The sequence below is a fragment of the Merops nubicus genome, unplaced genomic scaffold (genome assembly GCF_000691845.1).
Source record: "Merops nubicus isolate BGI_N331 unplaced genomic scaffold, ASM69184v1 scaffold11297, whole genome shotgun sequence".
Taxonomy (NCBI): Eukaryota; Metazoa; Chordata; class Aves; order Coraciiformes; family Meropidae; genus Merops; species Merops nubicus.
Genome location: NW_008621035.1, coordinates 24,082 through 39,134, shown reverse-complemented (window position 1 = coordinate 39,134; position 15,053 = coordinate 24,082). Strand labels below are relative to the sequence as shown.

At 41.5% G+C, this 15,053-nt stretch overlaps 1 protein-coding gene across 1 annotated transcript; it reads left to right on the top strand.

The window, feature by feature from the left end:
• Positions 1-1,162: 1,162 nt before the first annotated feature.
• Positions 1,163-14,359, top strand: OTC (ornithine carbamoyltransferase; the record flags this gene model as incomplete). Its single annotated transcript, XM_008944317.1, has 6 exons — positions 1,163-1,318; positions 9,566-9,688; positions 10,293-10,346; positions 10,458-10,607; positions 11,679-11,816; positions 14,187-14,359. Coding segments are annotated over 6 exons (681 nt in total), but the record flags the coding sequence as incomplete, so codon positions are not given.
• Between the last annotated feature and the right edge of the window lie 694 nt (positions 14,360-15,053).

Below are 15,053 nucleotides of genomic sequence, written 5' to 3'. Positions count from 1 at the left end.
AGTAAACACCTTGTTCAGTTCCTTCTTTTCACTTGTAGCTGCTCTCAGCAGTATTTTATTCAGAAAGAGATCAACAGGGGGTCTTGCACCATTTTATGAGTTTTGCTTGTCTGAGAAATGTTTGATGTCAGTAGAAAATATTTGTTACTGACTTCATCAGCAGATTTGTCTGTGTAAAGGCCGTGTCATTGACAGCCATATTTTGACAAGAGGAGGTACCAGGATTCTTCATGGCTAATCAGGAAGCTAGATACTGCAAGAATTTTTCATCCTGTTATGCTCAGTCTCTTGCTTGTTTTGTTTTAAGGTCCTATTAGAGATGGCATGAAAACACACAAAGTGCTACTTCAAAGTCAGGCTTCAGGGCCTGATTAAAACACACAAATGCAGAGAGATGCAAAGCTCCCATCCATATTTAATTTATCTAAAGAATTCAGAGCATACTGAGTATACTGTGCTAATCCACTATGCCTTCACACTTTGCCAAATGAGGTTAAGGGCAGAGTGGGGCAGTGACTCCTGTGTGCCCCCGTCCATTTACCAATTTCAAATTTGGGCATTACTTTAACATTGATACTATGTGTGTCAATATGCAGATGTGAAGATAGGTGAAAGAACAGGCTGGTGCTGTTTGCCTCTTGTTTCTGTGTTCATTAAGATCAGTAAAAAATTGTGATAATCTTAAAACAAGTCTGTCTTCCTAATCCTCACAAAGGTCAGGCTACCGTACACAGGCACTGTAATGTTCAGTCAATGCTACATTTCTTCTTTTTTAAAAGGGTCAAGAAATCTTGTACCTTATCTTTTCTGAAGTTATTAAATTCTTCAAATGTTAAAGTGCTACCCAATCTCTTATTTCAGATACCTTAACATTTATTGATGTTACATCTGTAGTTACAATGAAATGCTAAAGAGAAAAAAAACCAGATTGCAGCAGTTTTCATTATAGTTTGTTAATAAGTAAAACTGCTTACTTATTATCAGCTTGTTAAATGTCTGCATTTAAGTGTGTTGTGCAGGAATTACAAATTATTCAGACAGCTGAAAAAAAAACCAAACCTGATTCATTACCTCTTCTAACTAATAATTGTGTGTTACATGCTGAAGAGTGCAACAGGAATGGATTTATCATATTTGACTTGTGTATTTTCTGCCCTCCTCTAGGGTGATGTCCAGCATGACAAATGCAATCCTGGCTCGGGTTTATAAGCACAGCGATCTGGACCTGATGACAAAAGAAGCCACGGTCCCAGTAATCAATGGATTGTCAGATTTATGCCATCCTCTCCAGATTTTAGCTGATTATCTAACTCTTCAGGTAACAATATAATTCCCATTTAATAATTTTTTTTTTTTTTTTTTTTGCTAAGTCTTGGTCATGATAAGTATTTGAGGAAGTAAGATTCAAAACTATTTATTCCTAGTTTTTTCTAAGTGGTAATTATGTGGCATTTGTTGTTCAAAGAGATATTCATCCAGCAATATAATTAAGGACCTATTTAATTTAAAACAGTTACCTAGTCCTATTAGCTGTGTTGGGACTGAAGTTAAGCATAAAATTAAGTAATTCATTAGAATTAAGCTGCAATTCAAAAAATGTGCAGGGGCTTCACATATTAAGATAAAGGTGAGATGTTAGCTCAGCCAAAGCCAGTGAAGTTTATGCACTGACTTAAAAAACCTTAGGAGTTCAGTCTTGATTCTCCCCTAATCTATGAACAGTTTAAAAGGAATCACTATCAATGTATTAGGAAATCAGTTGAACAAGTTTGTTCCGAAAAGCCAGATAAACACCTAGTGTTCAGGCACTTAAACCTTTTTAAACTTCGCTCATGTCAAAAAATGATTTAAAAAGATCATATTTTGTAGTTTAATCTAATGAAATAGTTGATTTGACAGCAGGATAATGTTTTACACATAGAATACCAGATGTTTATCTGTGAACAGAAGGAGTATGCTGTTTTACAATCGAGGAATGGGCTATAAAAAAGATTATTATACTGCAATGCTGGTTGACAACTATGATGAACTCCTCTGACCTTGTTTACTTTCTGAATGAATAAAAATCACTCTGCTTGAAAAACAGAGGGTAGAATAATTTCCTGATTCATTCAGCTGTGTTTCTCAGCTGCTGAAGGCTTTGCTATGGGACATTAAGTATGTGGAAAAGAAACTACTATTAAATTATTCATGCCTTAAACTTTAAATTCTGAAAGACCCATATCTTCAGTGAAAATTAATTTTTCCGTACTTCGATTAGCATTTTTTCATAAAAATTTCAGTTCTTAAATTGAAGAGACCAGCAAAAAGCTGGTGAATTTGAGACTAAAATGCTTCACACACCTCAGGATAAGGTACATTTGCGAGATCCCATTGAGCAGCCTCAATGAACCATTCACCTTACGTAAGACAGTAAGCTGTAATGAGAACACCAGCAATCATTAAATGTCATCATTTCATTTAAACACTGTGTACTTGTAAACCTGGTGAAACTTATGGCTGTGTTTTGCAGGGGAGTTCTACCTTTCAGACACCTTAGTTATTAGCATTTTATCTCTTGTGAATAACAAACTTCAGGAAAAAGGTGTGACTCATATCTACCCATCTGCCTCATAACCCGGTTTTATCCAGACCACCAACTACAGCACCGAAGTTCAGAGTGCTGTTGCCCTGTACTCCATCTCCAGTCGGTGAAAAGAGACTTCTGAGCATCTCAATCATCTTCTAAAGATGCATCTTTTTCTCTGCTGATCTTAGGGGGAAACTATGGAGATCAGCAGAATGAGTACATGCCCTGTTGATCATCCTCTGCTCCTCCTCCATTGTGTCCTTTTATGGGGCAGCCATGGTAGAAGCTCCAGGTGAACATGAGCCCACAGGCTGGACTTTTCCTTGTTTTGAATACCTAGGGCAGCAGCAACAGCAAGTGGGCATCCTTGTTGCATCAAGCACTGGGGAGAACATCTTTGGAAAGGGTGTCCCTGCCCATTTTACATGATGAGTAAACAGGATCATAACAGTTGGAGGTATCATGACAGTGAGCACTTACAGAGCTCTCAAGGAATGGCTCAGGTTTTGCAAGCTTTTTAAAATGTGCAGCACTTTCCCAGTCAGCTCGATAAGCAGAGCACTAATTCTTCCAACTGTGCCCATCTCTTGTCCCAGTCTTTCCAACATGTTCCTTGGCCCAGAGTTTGTCAGGAGGTGGCAGCTTGGTGGCCACCCCACTTTTGCATGCTGCACCACTGGTTTCTGAGCCAGTTCCACTCTTCCTCTCCTGCCCCAGAGGGAGGGGCAGGCTGGAGGGGCTCTGGGCAGGGTGCTGGGGGGTGGTGCTGCCTGCTTGTTCCCTTCTTGAACTGCCTGTCTGCTGCCTTGGCTCCGCTCTGCACTGTACACTGAGGTGGGGATGACTGATCTTACAGCCAGTGGCGTGTAAGAAAACAGCATTTTAACATCCTGTAATGAACTTTATCAGGTCACAGAAGTGGGATTAATGCTTGAAGCGTGAGCCATAGTGTGTAGCTGTCACTTACCACAACCAAACTTCTCATGGGATTTTCAGAGGGGTAAAAGGATGTTATAGAAGCACTGCCTGCAAGATTAACACAGGGTTGTTGAATAGTACCACTGATTCTTTTAATGAATTGAAAGTTCATATACATCATTTGCACTGCTTTTCGGAAATGCAAAGGCAATTTTTTTGACTTCTACCTACGTGCAAACTACAATATTTGCAGTACAGACTGCTAGCCTTATACTTAAATATAGCTACAGATTTTGTGCACCTTATTTCTCATTAAAAATGTCTCTTCCTTATCTCCATAAATATTTTCATGCCTGGATCTGCTCCTCCATGCTGTTAGTACATGCTAAAAATGTACTTTTTTTTCCCTCTTCTTATTTCTTCTGCTGCATTTGCCAATGAAGCACTATGTGCACTCTGGCCCTCTTCATGCTTACCACATCTGTATTCTTCCATTTTGTAAGTCTTATCAATTTTGTTATGTGCCTTCTTGAATCTTCTTCAAGCACTTTCTCTTCAGTCTGAAACAGCCTAATTTCCTGGTTTCTTTTGTCAGAATGTCTTCTTGCTTACATCTTCTGATTCCCTTTTCACAGTGCGTTTTAGCGTGGTTATTTTAGTACAGTCTGTTGCATTCCCCAAACAATGCAGCTGGTTTGTTTTCAGGGCTGTCAGTTCTTGTTCTGTACTCAGGTTGTTCTTGTCAGATCACAAAGTGTGCTCCTGTCATGGATACTGGGGTGAGATTCTTCAGGTTCCATACCCTCTTGCATAGTGCTTTCACACTGAGCAACCTGGAGCCCCTCACATGTCTAAGCTAGTTCTGCCCTTTAATATCATGGTCAGGATTAATGCCCTCTGTTATGCCAAGAGGGATGTTTTTCATGGCATACATGGTACCCTCTTTCTTAAAAGTTGGGTTGAGATGAGTTTTCTCTTGAGTTATAACCCCCTGGAAATGGTTGTGAACATTACACAACCTGATTTTGAGGGCTTGAAGATTCAGCTTTAAAGAGCATTTGTGTGCTGGTACTGTGCACACACAGAGCCAGTTTACTTCTGTGCTGAGACCCTGAAGGCATGTAACAGCTACTTGCTGAGTCCACCCGGTGCCTGTCAGTCTCCTGGGCAGAAGCTGTGGCTTCCAGCTTCTGCTCTGTGAAGCTTGGCTGGAAGGTAGCATCACACAATTTGTATTCTGAGGGTGAACTGGGTATTGACATTGATTCAACTGATATTAATGTCACCGGCCAGCTCAGCTCGCTTGTAGCTGACCGCAGAATGGCCAGGCTGGTAATTAGAGTGGATCCATATGCCACTAGCTTTTTATATTGCTGATATGAAGGGAAATTTCTTTTTCAGAAAGGAGTGGTTGGCAAAAGAAATACTTCAGTGATGCAACTTTAAATAATGTAACAGATTATAGTGTTGCCCAGCTTGAAGAGGGTTGCCATATATTCTCAAATTCTCCTTGATGCGTGACCCAAAGAGTTCAAATTATTATGATTTTCAAATTCGTCACTGTCATCACCATCATCATTATTCTAACAATTAGAAATCCCACATAAGATCTGGACTGATCCTCTAGAGTATTCTGTTTCTATTGCCATGACAAAAAACCAATGTGGGTGTAAGAAAGAAAACTTGCCCAGCATCTACCTTCAGCTTAGTTTGAGAGCTGGTAGATCCAAGTTTTCCCAGTTTCTCATTTGCTGGACTGCACTGTCTCCCAAAGGGCTAAAGGTTTGACTAGTCCCCTCCTTTAAATTTTAAATTCTGACAGATTATTCACAGAATCATAGAATCATTCTGGCTGGAAGAGACCTTTAAGATCATCAGGTCCAACTGTTAACCTAGCACTGCCAAGTCACCACTAAACCAGCCACAGCTATCTGTCTTTTAAATACCTCCAGGGATGGGGACTCCACCACTTCCCTGGGCAGCACTTCCAGGGCTTGACAACTTCTTTTGGTGAAGAAATTTTTCCTAATATCCAACCTAATCTTCCTCTGGCGCAACCTGAGGCTGTTTCCTCTTGTCTTAATGCTAGTTACTTGGGAGAAGAGACCAACACCCACCTCACAACCACCTCCTTTCAGGTAGTTGTAGGGCAAAATAAGGTCTCCCCTCAGCCTCCTCATAAGACATTCCCCAGACATCTCATAAGCTTCACTGCCCTTCTCTGGACTGACTTCAGCACCTCAATGTCTTTCTTATTCTGTGGCGCCCCAAACTGAACCCAGTACTCAAGCTGTGGCCTCACCAGTGCTGAGTACATGGAGAAAATCACTTCCCTGTTCCTGCTGGACGTGCCATTTTTGATACAGCCCAGGATGCCATTGGCCTTCTTGGCCACCTGGGCACACTGCTGGCTCATGTTCAGGTGGCTGCTGATCAACACCTCCAGGTCATTTTCTGCTGGGCACCTTTCCAGCCACTCCTCCCCAAGCCTGGAGTGTTGCCTGGGGTTGTTGTGACCTGAGTGGAGGAACTGGCACTTGGCCTTGTTGAACCTCATCCCATTGACCTTGGGCCCACCAGTCCAGCCTGTCCAGATCCCTCTGTAGAGCCTCCCTACTTTCAGGCAGATCAACACACCCACCTAACTTGGAGTTGTCTGCAAACTTACTGAGGGTGCCCTTGATCCCCTCACCCAGATGACTGCTAAGGACATTAAACAGAATGTGCCCTAGTACTGAGCCTTAGGGAGCACCACCTGTGACTGGTTGCCAGCTGGATTTCAATCCATTCACCACCACTCTTTGGGCCTGGCCATCCAGCAAGTTTGGTTTTTTTACCCAGTGAAGTGTATGCCCATCCAAGCCATGCGCAGCCAGTTTCTCCAGGAGAATGCTGTGGGAAACAGTGTCAAAAGCTTTACTAAAGTCTAGATAGACAAATTCCACAACCAGGATCTCTTTGTCAAAGAAGGAGATCAGGTTAGCCAAGCAGGACCTGCCTTTCATGAACCTGGGCCTGATCATTGGTTGTCCCATATGTGTCACATGATGGCACTCAGGACAATCTACTCCATGACCTTCCCTGGCACTGAGGTCAGACTGACAGGCCTGCAGTTGTGTGGATCCTCCTCCTGGCCGTTTGATAGATAGGCATCACATTTGCTAACCTCAAATGATTCATTATTTAAAAGCTTGTTTTACCTGAGGGCTGCTACAACTATTGTGGTCAAATATTTCAGAATTAATCTATAATGGTGTTAGAGTTTCATCCTAGCTGGAAGCAAGTTCAGTCAGAGGCAGACACGAATGGCCTTAATTAGTTAGACCAGTCTTCTTAAATGTACGACAGTGCTAAATCACGACGTATGTGGGTTTTTTTCCTCCAGGGTTTGATACACTAATACACTGGAACCATGGAGAAGAACAGAATGAAACATTGTAAAAGCAACAGGAGAATGAGAATGTTGACTGTAAAATTGACATTAATTATTGTAGCAGGGGCTTTTCATGAGAACAGCAAAGCCAAGTTTTGTGGCACTACAGCAGCAATCACTAGTTTGTCACAGAGACGTTCATAAGGCAGACTGTCTAAATAGGTTGGGGTTTGTATGGCTTCAATAGGAATGTAAATATTCTGAAGGTTACAAATGTAACAAGAAACTGCAGAACACCCAAGCAGGTAAAAATCCTACCTCAGCATAAACACAAGTTTAAAAAAACTGGGGAGGGATGTAAGGGGAAAAATATCTTCAGAGGCTCAGGTGATCAGCACCTATTGTAAAGGTTCTGGTTTAACACGGAGTGCTACTGTTGTGGCAAAACACTCATAGCAGGATTTTCTCTGTGCAGTTGTATAATCATATACTATAAAACAGGGGGGGCGAAATATATGTTTCATATACAGTAGCTTTTGTACCATCTCAAAGCTTCCTGGTTCTGAGCCTTTCTGGGGAGCCGAGGGTGCACCACAAAAGCACTACAGACACAGGCAGAGTGAGCTGGCTTTGGATGAGGAGGTTTGGGTTACAGCAGCAGTGTACCAGCAGCAGCATAAAGCTTAGCACAGGGTATAAAACAGGCTCCAGCAACACACACATAGCTTGATTCTGCCTTGTCTAGGGCTGCTTCCATTAGCTAAATGTCTTCATTAGGATCCACTCAGCTCTGTCTGCCCTACACAGTAGTCACTGCAGCTGTGGCCTTGCCATTTGCAGTGCATATTGAGAGTCATTGTACAGGCATCTCCAGGACTTCATATTTTATCTGTAACAGCTAGTAGCTTGGGAAAACAGAGAAAATTATTTAGTATGCTCTGTGCTTCTTTTAATGCAGTGTAGCAGCAATAAGGTGGAAGTTATTTAACATAGCAGTGTATTTGTGACTTGCTAGTCAGTGCTTTGAGCATTACAGGCTGCAGTGTCTATTTTTAAACAGTAAGATCAAAAGAACTCAGGGCTATCTCATTTGCTCCTGGCTGTCGGTTCATGTCTCAGCTACCACTAAGCTGTAGCTGGAAACAACCCATTAAATAGCTGCCTTACTTTGTCCTTCTCCTAGGAGCACCATTGCTAGGAGATGTGGAAGGACTTCGAAAGATCCTTAGAGACCTGCAGAGCTGTTACACTGAAGTAACTTCCATGTCCACAAAGTCCTGATTTGCTCCCCTGTAAAGGCCCTTGCTTCAAACCTCTGCCAATGAGCCTGCTGCCAATGAGATTTAACTGAAAAAAACATAGTTTTACAATGCCATAGTTTTAGCCCTTAAGCTGTAGGCAGCCTAGGACTCTAACCAGCTGAGGTTTCAATGTCATTCAGTATTTCAAAGAGCTAATATTTTTGCCTCAGAATTGTGGTCACTTGCAGGAACACCAGTAACTTTGTTCTGGAACAATTTCACAACTATTTGTTTAAGAGAAGCCGCTGCCAGGAGAGGAGGGGGTAGTCCCAGCCCGTTTCCTGATCAATCTTTCAGCATCTTTGCTGTGATTGCCTGCAAGGTTGCCAGTTAGTACAGCTCTACAATGTGGATGCTGATCCTCTCTGACAGGCATTGAATCATGTGTTGAAACACTGCCTGGCTTCCAGCTACTCCAAAGCAACTGTAGCATGGCCCAGTTTTGAAGTGAGAATAGAAGTTTCTCCATTGTGTCTTTAGTCTTTTGAGTCACGAGGTGGAGTTGTACAGAGCAGGGAGACAGAAGTATTTGGTTATATCTTTACAAACTTTGTAGTATCAGCTTCAGTACCTATAAACATGTATATTTAAACAAGGCGTGCTAAAGGGCCTCAAATTGTCCTGCTCTGGAAATATGAAAGTTCTGTCACTCTTGTTCCTCCTTGGGGTTTATCTGTTGGTGGCTGAGGGCCGAGGTAGCTGCACGGGTACGGGCTGTAGGTGCCATCGGGCAAAGTTAACACTGGAACGCTGTTTCAGGTTTGGGCAATCCACCCTTCCAAAAAACCTCTACACTCTTTGGCTGTACAATGGAGAGCAAACTCCACAGGCCATGAGTCATGCAGCAGCTTTCAAAGTATTGCTCTTTGCTGTCCTGTACAGCTGTGACAGTTAAAATGCACTCCAAGGGCATGGCCAGTGCCATGGCCACGGGAACATTATGTAGAGACAAGCCAGAGCAAACCTGAATGAAGGATATTTTCATAGTCTGGGGGAAAGCTGGAAGGAGTGCTATCCTAGGCATTAGGACTCTCTCTAAATTAAGAGTTTCTATCATTCACTGATATTTATAAGCACCAATCCATGGCTGCATGGCTTTGGTGTTAAAGTTATGGTGTGACTGCTGCTGTGTCTCTCAGCCTGGGCCTTATCATGCGGCATGTGTGTCAATGTGTCCTTCACTGGAGAAAGCTGCAGCAATTGCATCTTGATGTAATACATGGGGGACTTTCCCCCTGACCATCCTGTAGCTGCAGTAAGTTCAGTTAAAGGTATGATTCCATGCTAGCATTTGAAGGTAGCCAGACTTTTCTACACCAGACCCAGATGATCTTGCCTAGGAGAGCATCAGCTTGCTCAGCTCACCTGGAACATAACCCCAGGGTTGTCCAATTAATTTGGCAGGAGCACTATGGCAGGCTGAAGGGGCTCACTATCGCCTGGATTGGGGATGGGAACAACGTCCTCCACTCCATCATGACGAGTGCTGCAAAGCTGGGAATGCATCTGCGGGTTGCCACTCCCAGGGTAAGAGTAGCCATGCGGGAGGGGTGAGGAAGGCAAACTGCCCGTGCTCGGCTCGGCCACTTGGATGCTTCCCAAAGGCCTCGGCTGGTGGTGCTGGCGTGCACCTGGAGTGCCAGCTTCCCCAACCAAGGGTCACAATCCAGATTCCGTTGCTCTGATGCAAAGCAGTACAACTGCTGTATAAATCACAGAGGATGACAATTCCATTTGAGAAAGTGCTACAAAGCCATCCAATGTCCTGTCCCTTGGTGGAAGTGTTGCATCTCAGTTGATTCAGATTGGTGATGCAGCTTTTAGAATGCTGCATTGTAATGCAATATGATACATAAAACAAAGAATCAGTGGAGAAAAAAAAAAAATGACATATAGGCATTTCATTCTGCAACTGATGAAATACATTTTTCTTGCCTTATCAGAACACTTTCCACCAGTTTATCTCCAAAATAAACTTTCAACAAAATCATTTCCTCAAGTTTTACAGTTCTGAAACACATTCTTCTTCCTGTGGCAAATGGTTCAATCAGTATTTTTCTAAAAAGTGTTAATAATCAGCAAAGATCTTATACATGTTCCACGATATGTTACCTGTCATCTCTTTTGGCAGGGCTTTGAACCAGACTTCCAAATAACTAAAATAACTGAGCAGTACTCCAAAGAGGTAGGAACTTAAGAAATAGCCTAGCAGAGTTTTTTGAACATAGTTTGTTTTCATTATAAATGAATTTGAATTTCCTTGTCTTCCCGATCTTCTTTCTTTTATTCACATTAGTTTCGTACCAAGTTACTTCTCACAACAGATCCTTCAGAAGCTGCAGATGGTGCCAATGTCTTAGTTACAGACACGTGGATAAGTATGGGACAAGAAGAGGAAAAGAAAGAAAGACTAAAGGCATTTCAAGGTTATCAGATTACAATGCAGGTAAAAACTGAGATTTAGAGGTTTTTTCATTGCTCTTACAGTTTGCATTTGTAAGAATCAGCATCAGCAAAACAGGAGTTTGGCATTTTTTGAGTGGGGCCATAGGATAACATACAAAAGTCCCTCCAGCTTGAAAAGCTCAAAAAGATAACAAAGTTTGAGTTATCTTCTAGACTTCACATGACTTGCCCTTTTTCAGAGCTTCCCAATGAGATCTAACTCCAGAACATGTGCAGAAGAGCTAACTCCTTACTTCTTTATGACCTAAAAGCTATTTCTAATTTTGTATTTCCTCTTTGCTGACAGAAATTCTCTCTTATATTTTATTTAGAAATAGCAGCTCACAGATTAACTCTTAAATGCCTGGGCAGCATTTGGACCAATTTTTTGTATATCTGTGAATGAATAAAGCATTATATACGTATCTTTAAAATCATCTAGTTGAAATGCTTATTAGCACAAAATCAGTTAGAGAAAACCTAAAAGTCATAAACTACTAATTGCCCAAGATAAAAAGCACATTCTCTTTGCTGATAGTAATACTGACTTAATGACAGTATTTTGATATAATTTCATACAATACAATAGATGGATCTGTCTCTGAACTGACCTCAAATTCTTAAATTCATTGCTCATTGGTATCAGATCAATATATTACAAGTGACAATATCAAAAGAAAAAAAAATTAGAGCCCTTTAAATCAAGGTTTTGGTAAGTTCTTATTGCATTTATCAATAGTATTATATTACTGTTTGTCATTCAAATAAAGATTACACTTTATTGATCCAGTAGGTCACTGGAGTTTTTACTCCCATACTACAGTCAGAAAAATAGGAATGAATACTTGACTTTTTTGAAGTCAGCACTGAACCCTTACTGACTTAAATGGGACATTCCCATATTATTCACAGTTGAGGAATTCTTTTGAAGTCAGTGGAATTCTTCTGAGTTCATCAACCAAGTAACTAGAGCAAGAGCCAATATAAAATTTGTTAACCTTTTTACTAGTTAAAGATTTTATTAATGTCTTCACATTTTTCTTTATTTTTTTTTATGCTTTTTGATCTACAGACTGCAAAATCTGCTGCTTCCGACTGGACTTTTTTACACTGTTTACCCAGAAAACCTGAAGAAGTTGATGATGAAGTATTTTATTCTCCACGGTCATTGGTTTTCCGGGAGGCTGAAAACAGAAAATGGACAATTATGGTAAAAAAAAAAAAAAAGGAAGATAAGAGTAGTTAGAGGTTGGGGTCAGCTTCTGTTCTGCCTTACACTACAGGCTTGGATTCAGCTTGGTTCCTCAATAAGGCAGTGAATGCTAATACATATGTTTCAAATACACCCCACAGCACATTGGTTTTGACTACAGGCCACACATATATATAGCACAAATACTTCTGGACACAAATGTGCCCTATTTTGATGGTAATCTGCTGTTGCTTGACTCAGATTTGATCACTAAGCGAAATCTACAGTATAAACTGTATTTATTTTTATGTGTGTGTGTTTAAATCACTGGGTTTACTCTAATGATTAATTCAATGGCTCAATTTTAAAATGTGTTAAAAGCTGAGGTCTCAGGGACTGGTCTTAGAAACCATAATTTCCCAAACACTTAAAGCTAGAGATTCTGCAGTTTTCTCTCAGGAAAAAGTGGCACTTGCACCAATGGGAACTTCCCCTGAGAAAGTGCTGCAAGAGCAAAGCTCTGAAGGATCCTGTGGGTAATGCTGCGTGATCCATAGGAACCATGTGAGGACATTTGGCATTTAACATAAACCATAGCTCCCTTCTCAGCATTCCTAGAATTTCAGAAAATTACTGCCAGATCTCAGTAGTCTGTTATTTTTTGTTGGCTTTAGAAGCATCATGTTTACAAAAGCTAGTGAAAACTTTCGGAGGTCAAAAAAACCCTAGAAATGGCATTGCTATAGCTCTCAGATGAACTCTATAGATGTGCTCCCAGTGAATGTGTTTGAGTACTGTAATTACCAAAAACTCAGATTTTGGACAATGTCAAAATTATTAACAAATTTGTGTTAAATTCATAGTTTAAGCATTAAATTAGAAAAAGAAAAAAAAAAAAAGGCTTTTTTTTTGCACTGTTTCTAATTGCCCTAAATGGTTGTTTTTAAAAAAGAAAACAAACTCATTACTTTGGGTTCCAGCTGCACATTTTTTCAAGGATAAGAAAAATGTCTTGTTTATATTTTATCAAGCTATACAAATAATGAACGTGCAGGTCTTGTTTATGTATTATTTTCTACCACCTTCAGCTCGGACAGCAAACTGAAAAATAAATTATTAGCTCAGCAGTAGTTCCAAACAGGGCTGAATGTACCCAGGTAGCAGGGAGGGGCTGCACAGCTGTATGGCCAGTCCACACTGTGTGCCTGCGACTGCCTGTCACACTGAGCAGACCTGAAGGGGAAGGAAGGACAGACAACAAGACCACAACCCCTGAAGAACTCTTGTAAATCCACTTCTGGGCCAAATAACAATTTGCAGCCAGGCATTGCGGTGAAATGGAGAAAACGAGGCTCAGGGGAGACCTCACTCTCTACAGCTCCCTGAAAGGAGGTTGTGGCGAGATGGGAGTTGGTCTGTTCTCCCGTGTAGCAAGCAGAAGGACAAGAGGAAATGGCCTCAAGATGTGTCAGAGGAAGTTTAGGTTGGATATTAGCAAAAAAATTTATTCACCAAAAGGGTTGTAAAGCCCTGGAACAGGCTGCCCGAGGAAGTGGTGGAGTCCCCATCCCTGGGGTATTTAAAAGATATGTAGATGTGGCACTTAGGGACATGGTTTGGTGGTGATCAGTGCTGGGTAATGTTTGGACCTGATGATCTTGAAGGCCTTTTCCGACCAGAAGGATTCTATGATTCTATGATAGATTCTGGGAAATCACAACAGTGTGAACCAGGCAAAATACTTTGTCAAAACCAAGCAAGCATTTTATGTACACAGGGATTGGGAGGATGGCAGAGCTCCTTTAACACCACATTTTATTTAGTTGCCATTGCTCTCATTTCAGAACCATACCTAAGATTTGTTGGAGTGCTAGGGGAGGGCAGGAGGCATAGATGGCACACTACTGACCTCAGCGAGGATTTTCTGTGTTTTAACACAGAAAATATAGCTAAACTGGGAAAAATTTCTTTATCCTTGTATAGCTTTCACTAACACTAATGGAAGTTCTGCTGAAATCCACAAACAAGCGCACATACTGTTAGGGTACCTACAGCCTCTCCTAGCAGTAGCTGAGGATACAATATAACACACCAAAAAGGCCTCAGCGTTTTGTCTAAATGCTTTAAATTTCTCCTAGGCTGTCCATTAATATATTTTGTCTGCACTGAGATAACCTGTCAGGTACAATACAGAACATCCTAACTGATTTTCAGGCCTTTCCTGATTCATCATCAGAAATTCTAGCAAATAAATCTAAGTGTATAGTTTTTGTCAGGACGATAATTTTCAACACAAGACTTTAGAGCTAAAAAATATTCCCCCTTATTTATTTTTATAGAGTATCTGTTTCCAATGTGATTGGATTTTTGCTTTTCTCCCTCCTCTAGGCTGTCATGGTTTCCCTGCTGACAGATTACTCACCACAGCTGCAAAAACCTACATTTTGATGCTTGGATTCTGGCCAAGAGAGAAATATTCCTCATCGGCAGAACATTCTGGTCTGCAAATACATAAATTTTCTTCAGGAAGTGTTGAGGGAATGAATGATTCTTTAATAAAACCACATAGTTAGCTGCATAATCTTGCACGACATTCGTGAAAACGTTCAAGACAACAAACACCATTGCAAAAGCTGCTTTGCATCTCACTGTTCCAAGCTGGCTATCCTTTCTAGTCATCAGCATCATGTAAAATGTTCCAAGGCTGTACGTGTTCCAAGGTTGTCCATGGCTGGCCCTACCAGCCTCATAGGCACAGAAGAATCTACACATGGCTGTGTTGGAGCCCGTGTAGTGTAATATGAGGGACAGAACCTTCTCCTAAAGCTGCCTGTGTGATTGCTGACCTCAGGAAGTGTGCACAGAGAAGCAGTGCTTCAGTTTGCCTTGGCTGCCTGCACTTCCTGGGTACCCTGGCTCCAACACCCAAATCCCACTCCTATTTGCCACCAAAAATAGAGATCTTGTGAGTATTATCCTCCTCCATGACATTCCTGTGAGCTGTCACAGGAGGACACTGCTGCAGACTCGGAGTAGAGCAGCTTCCACAGAGCTGGATGTGGCAGAGAGAGATGGCTGGGAAGAACCGGTTCATCCTTTGCCCATCTCCCCTAGACCTTCCCTCCCCAAACAGAATTTTGGCTAAAGAAGCAAGTTTGCTGTGTCTTTTTGTCCAAGCAAACATGAGGGGCACCACGTGATGGAACCATATACAGCCCCTTTGAGGAAAGAATGTGCCACGTTTTGCCTGGCGCT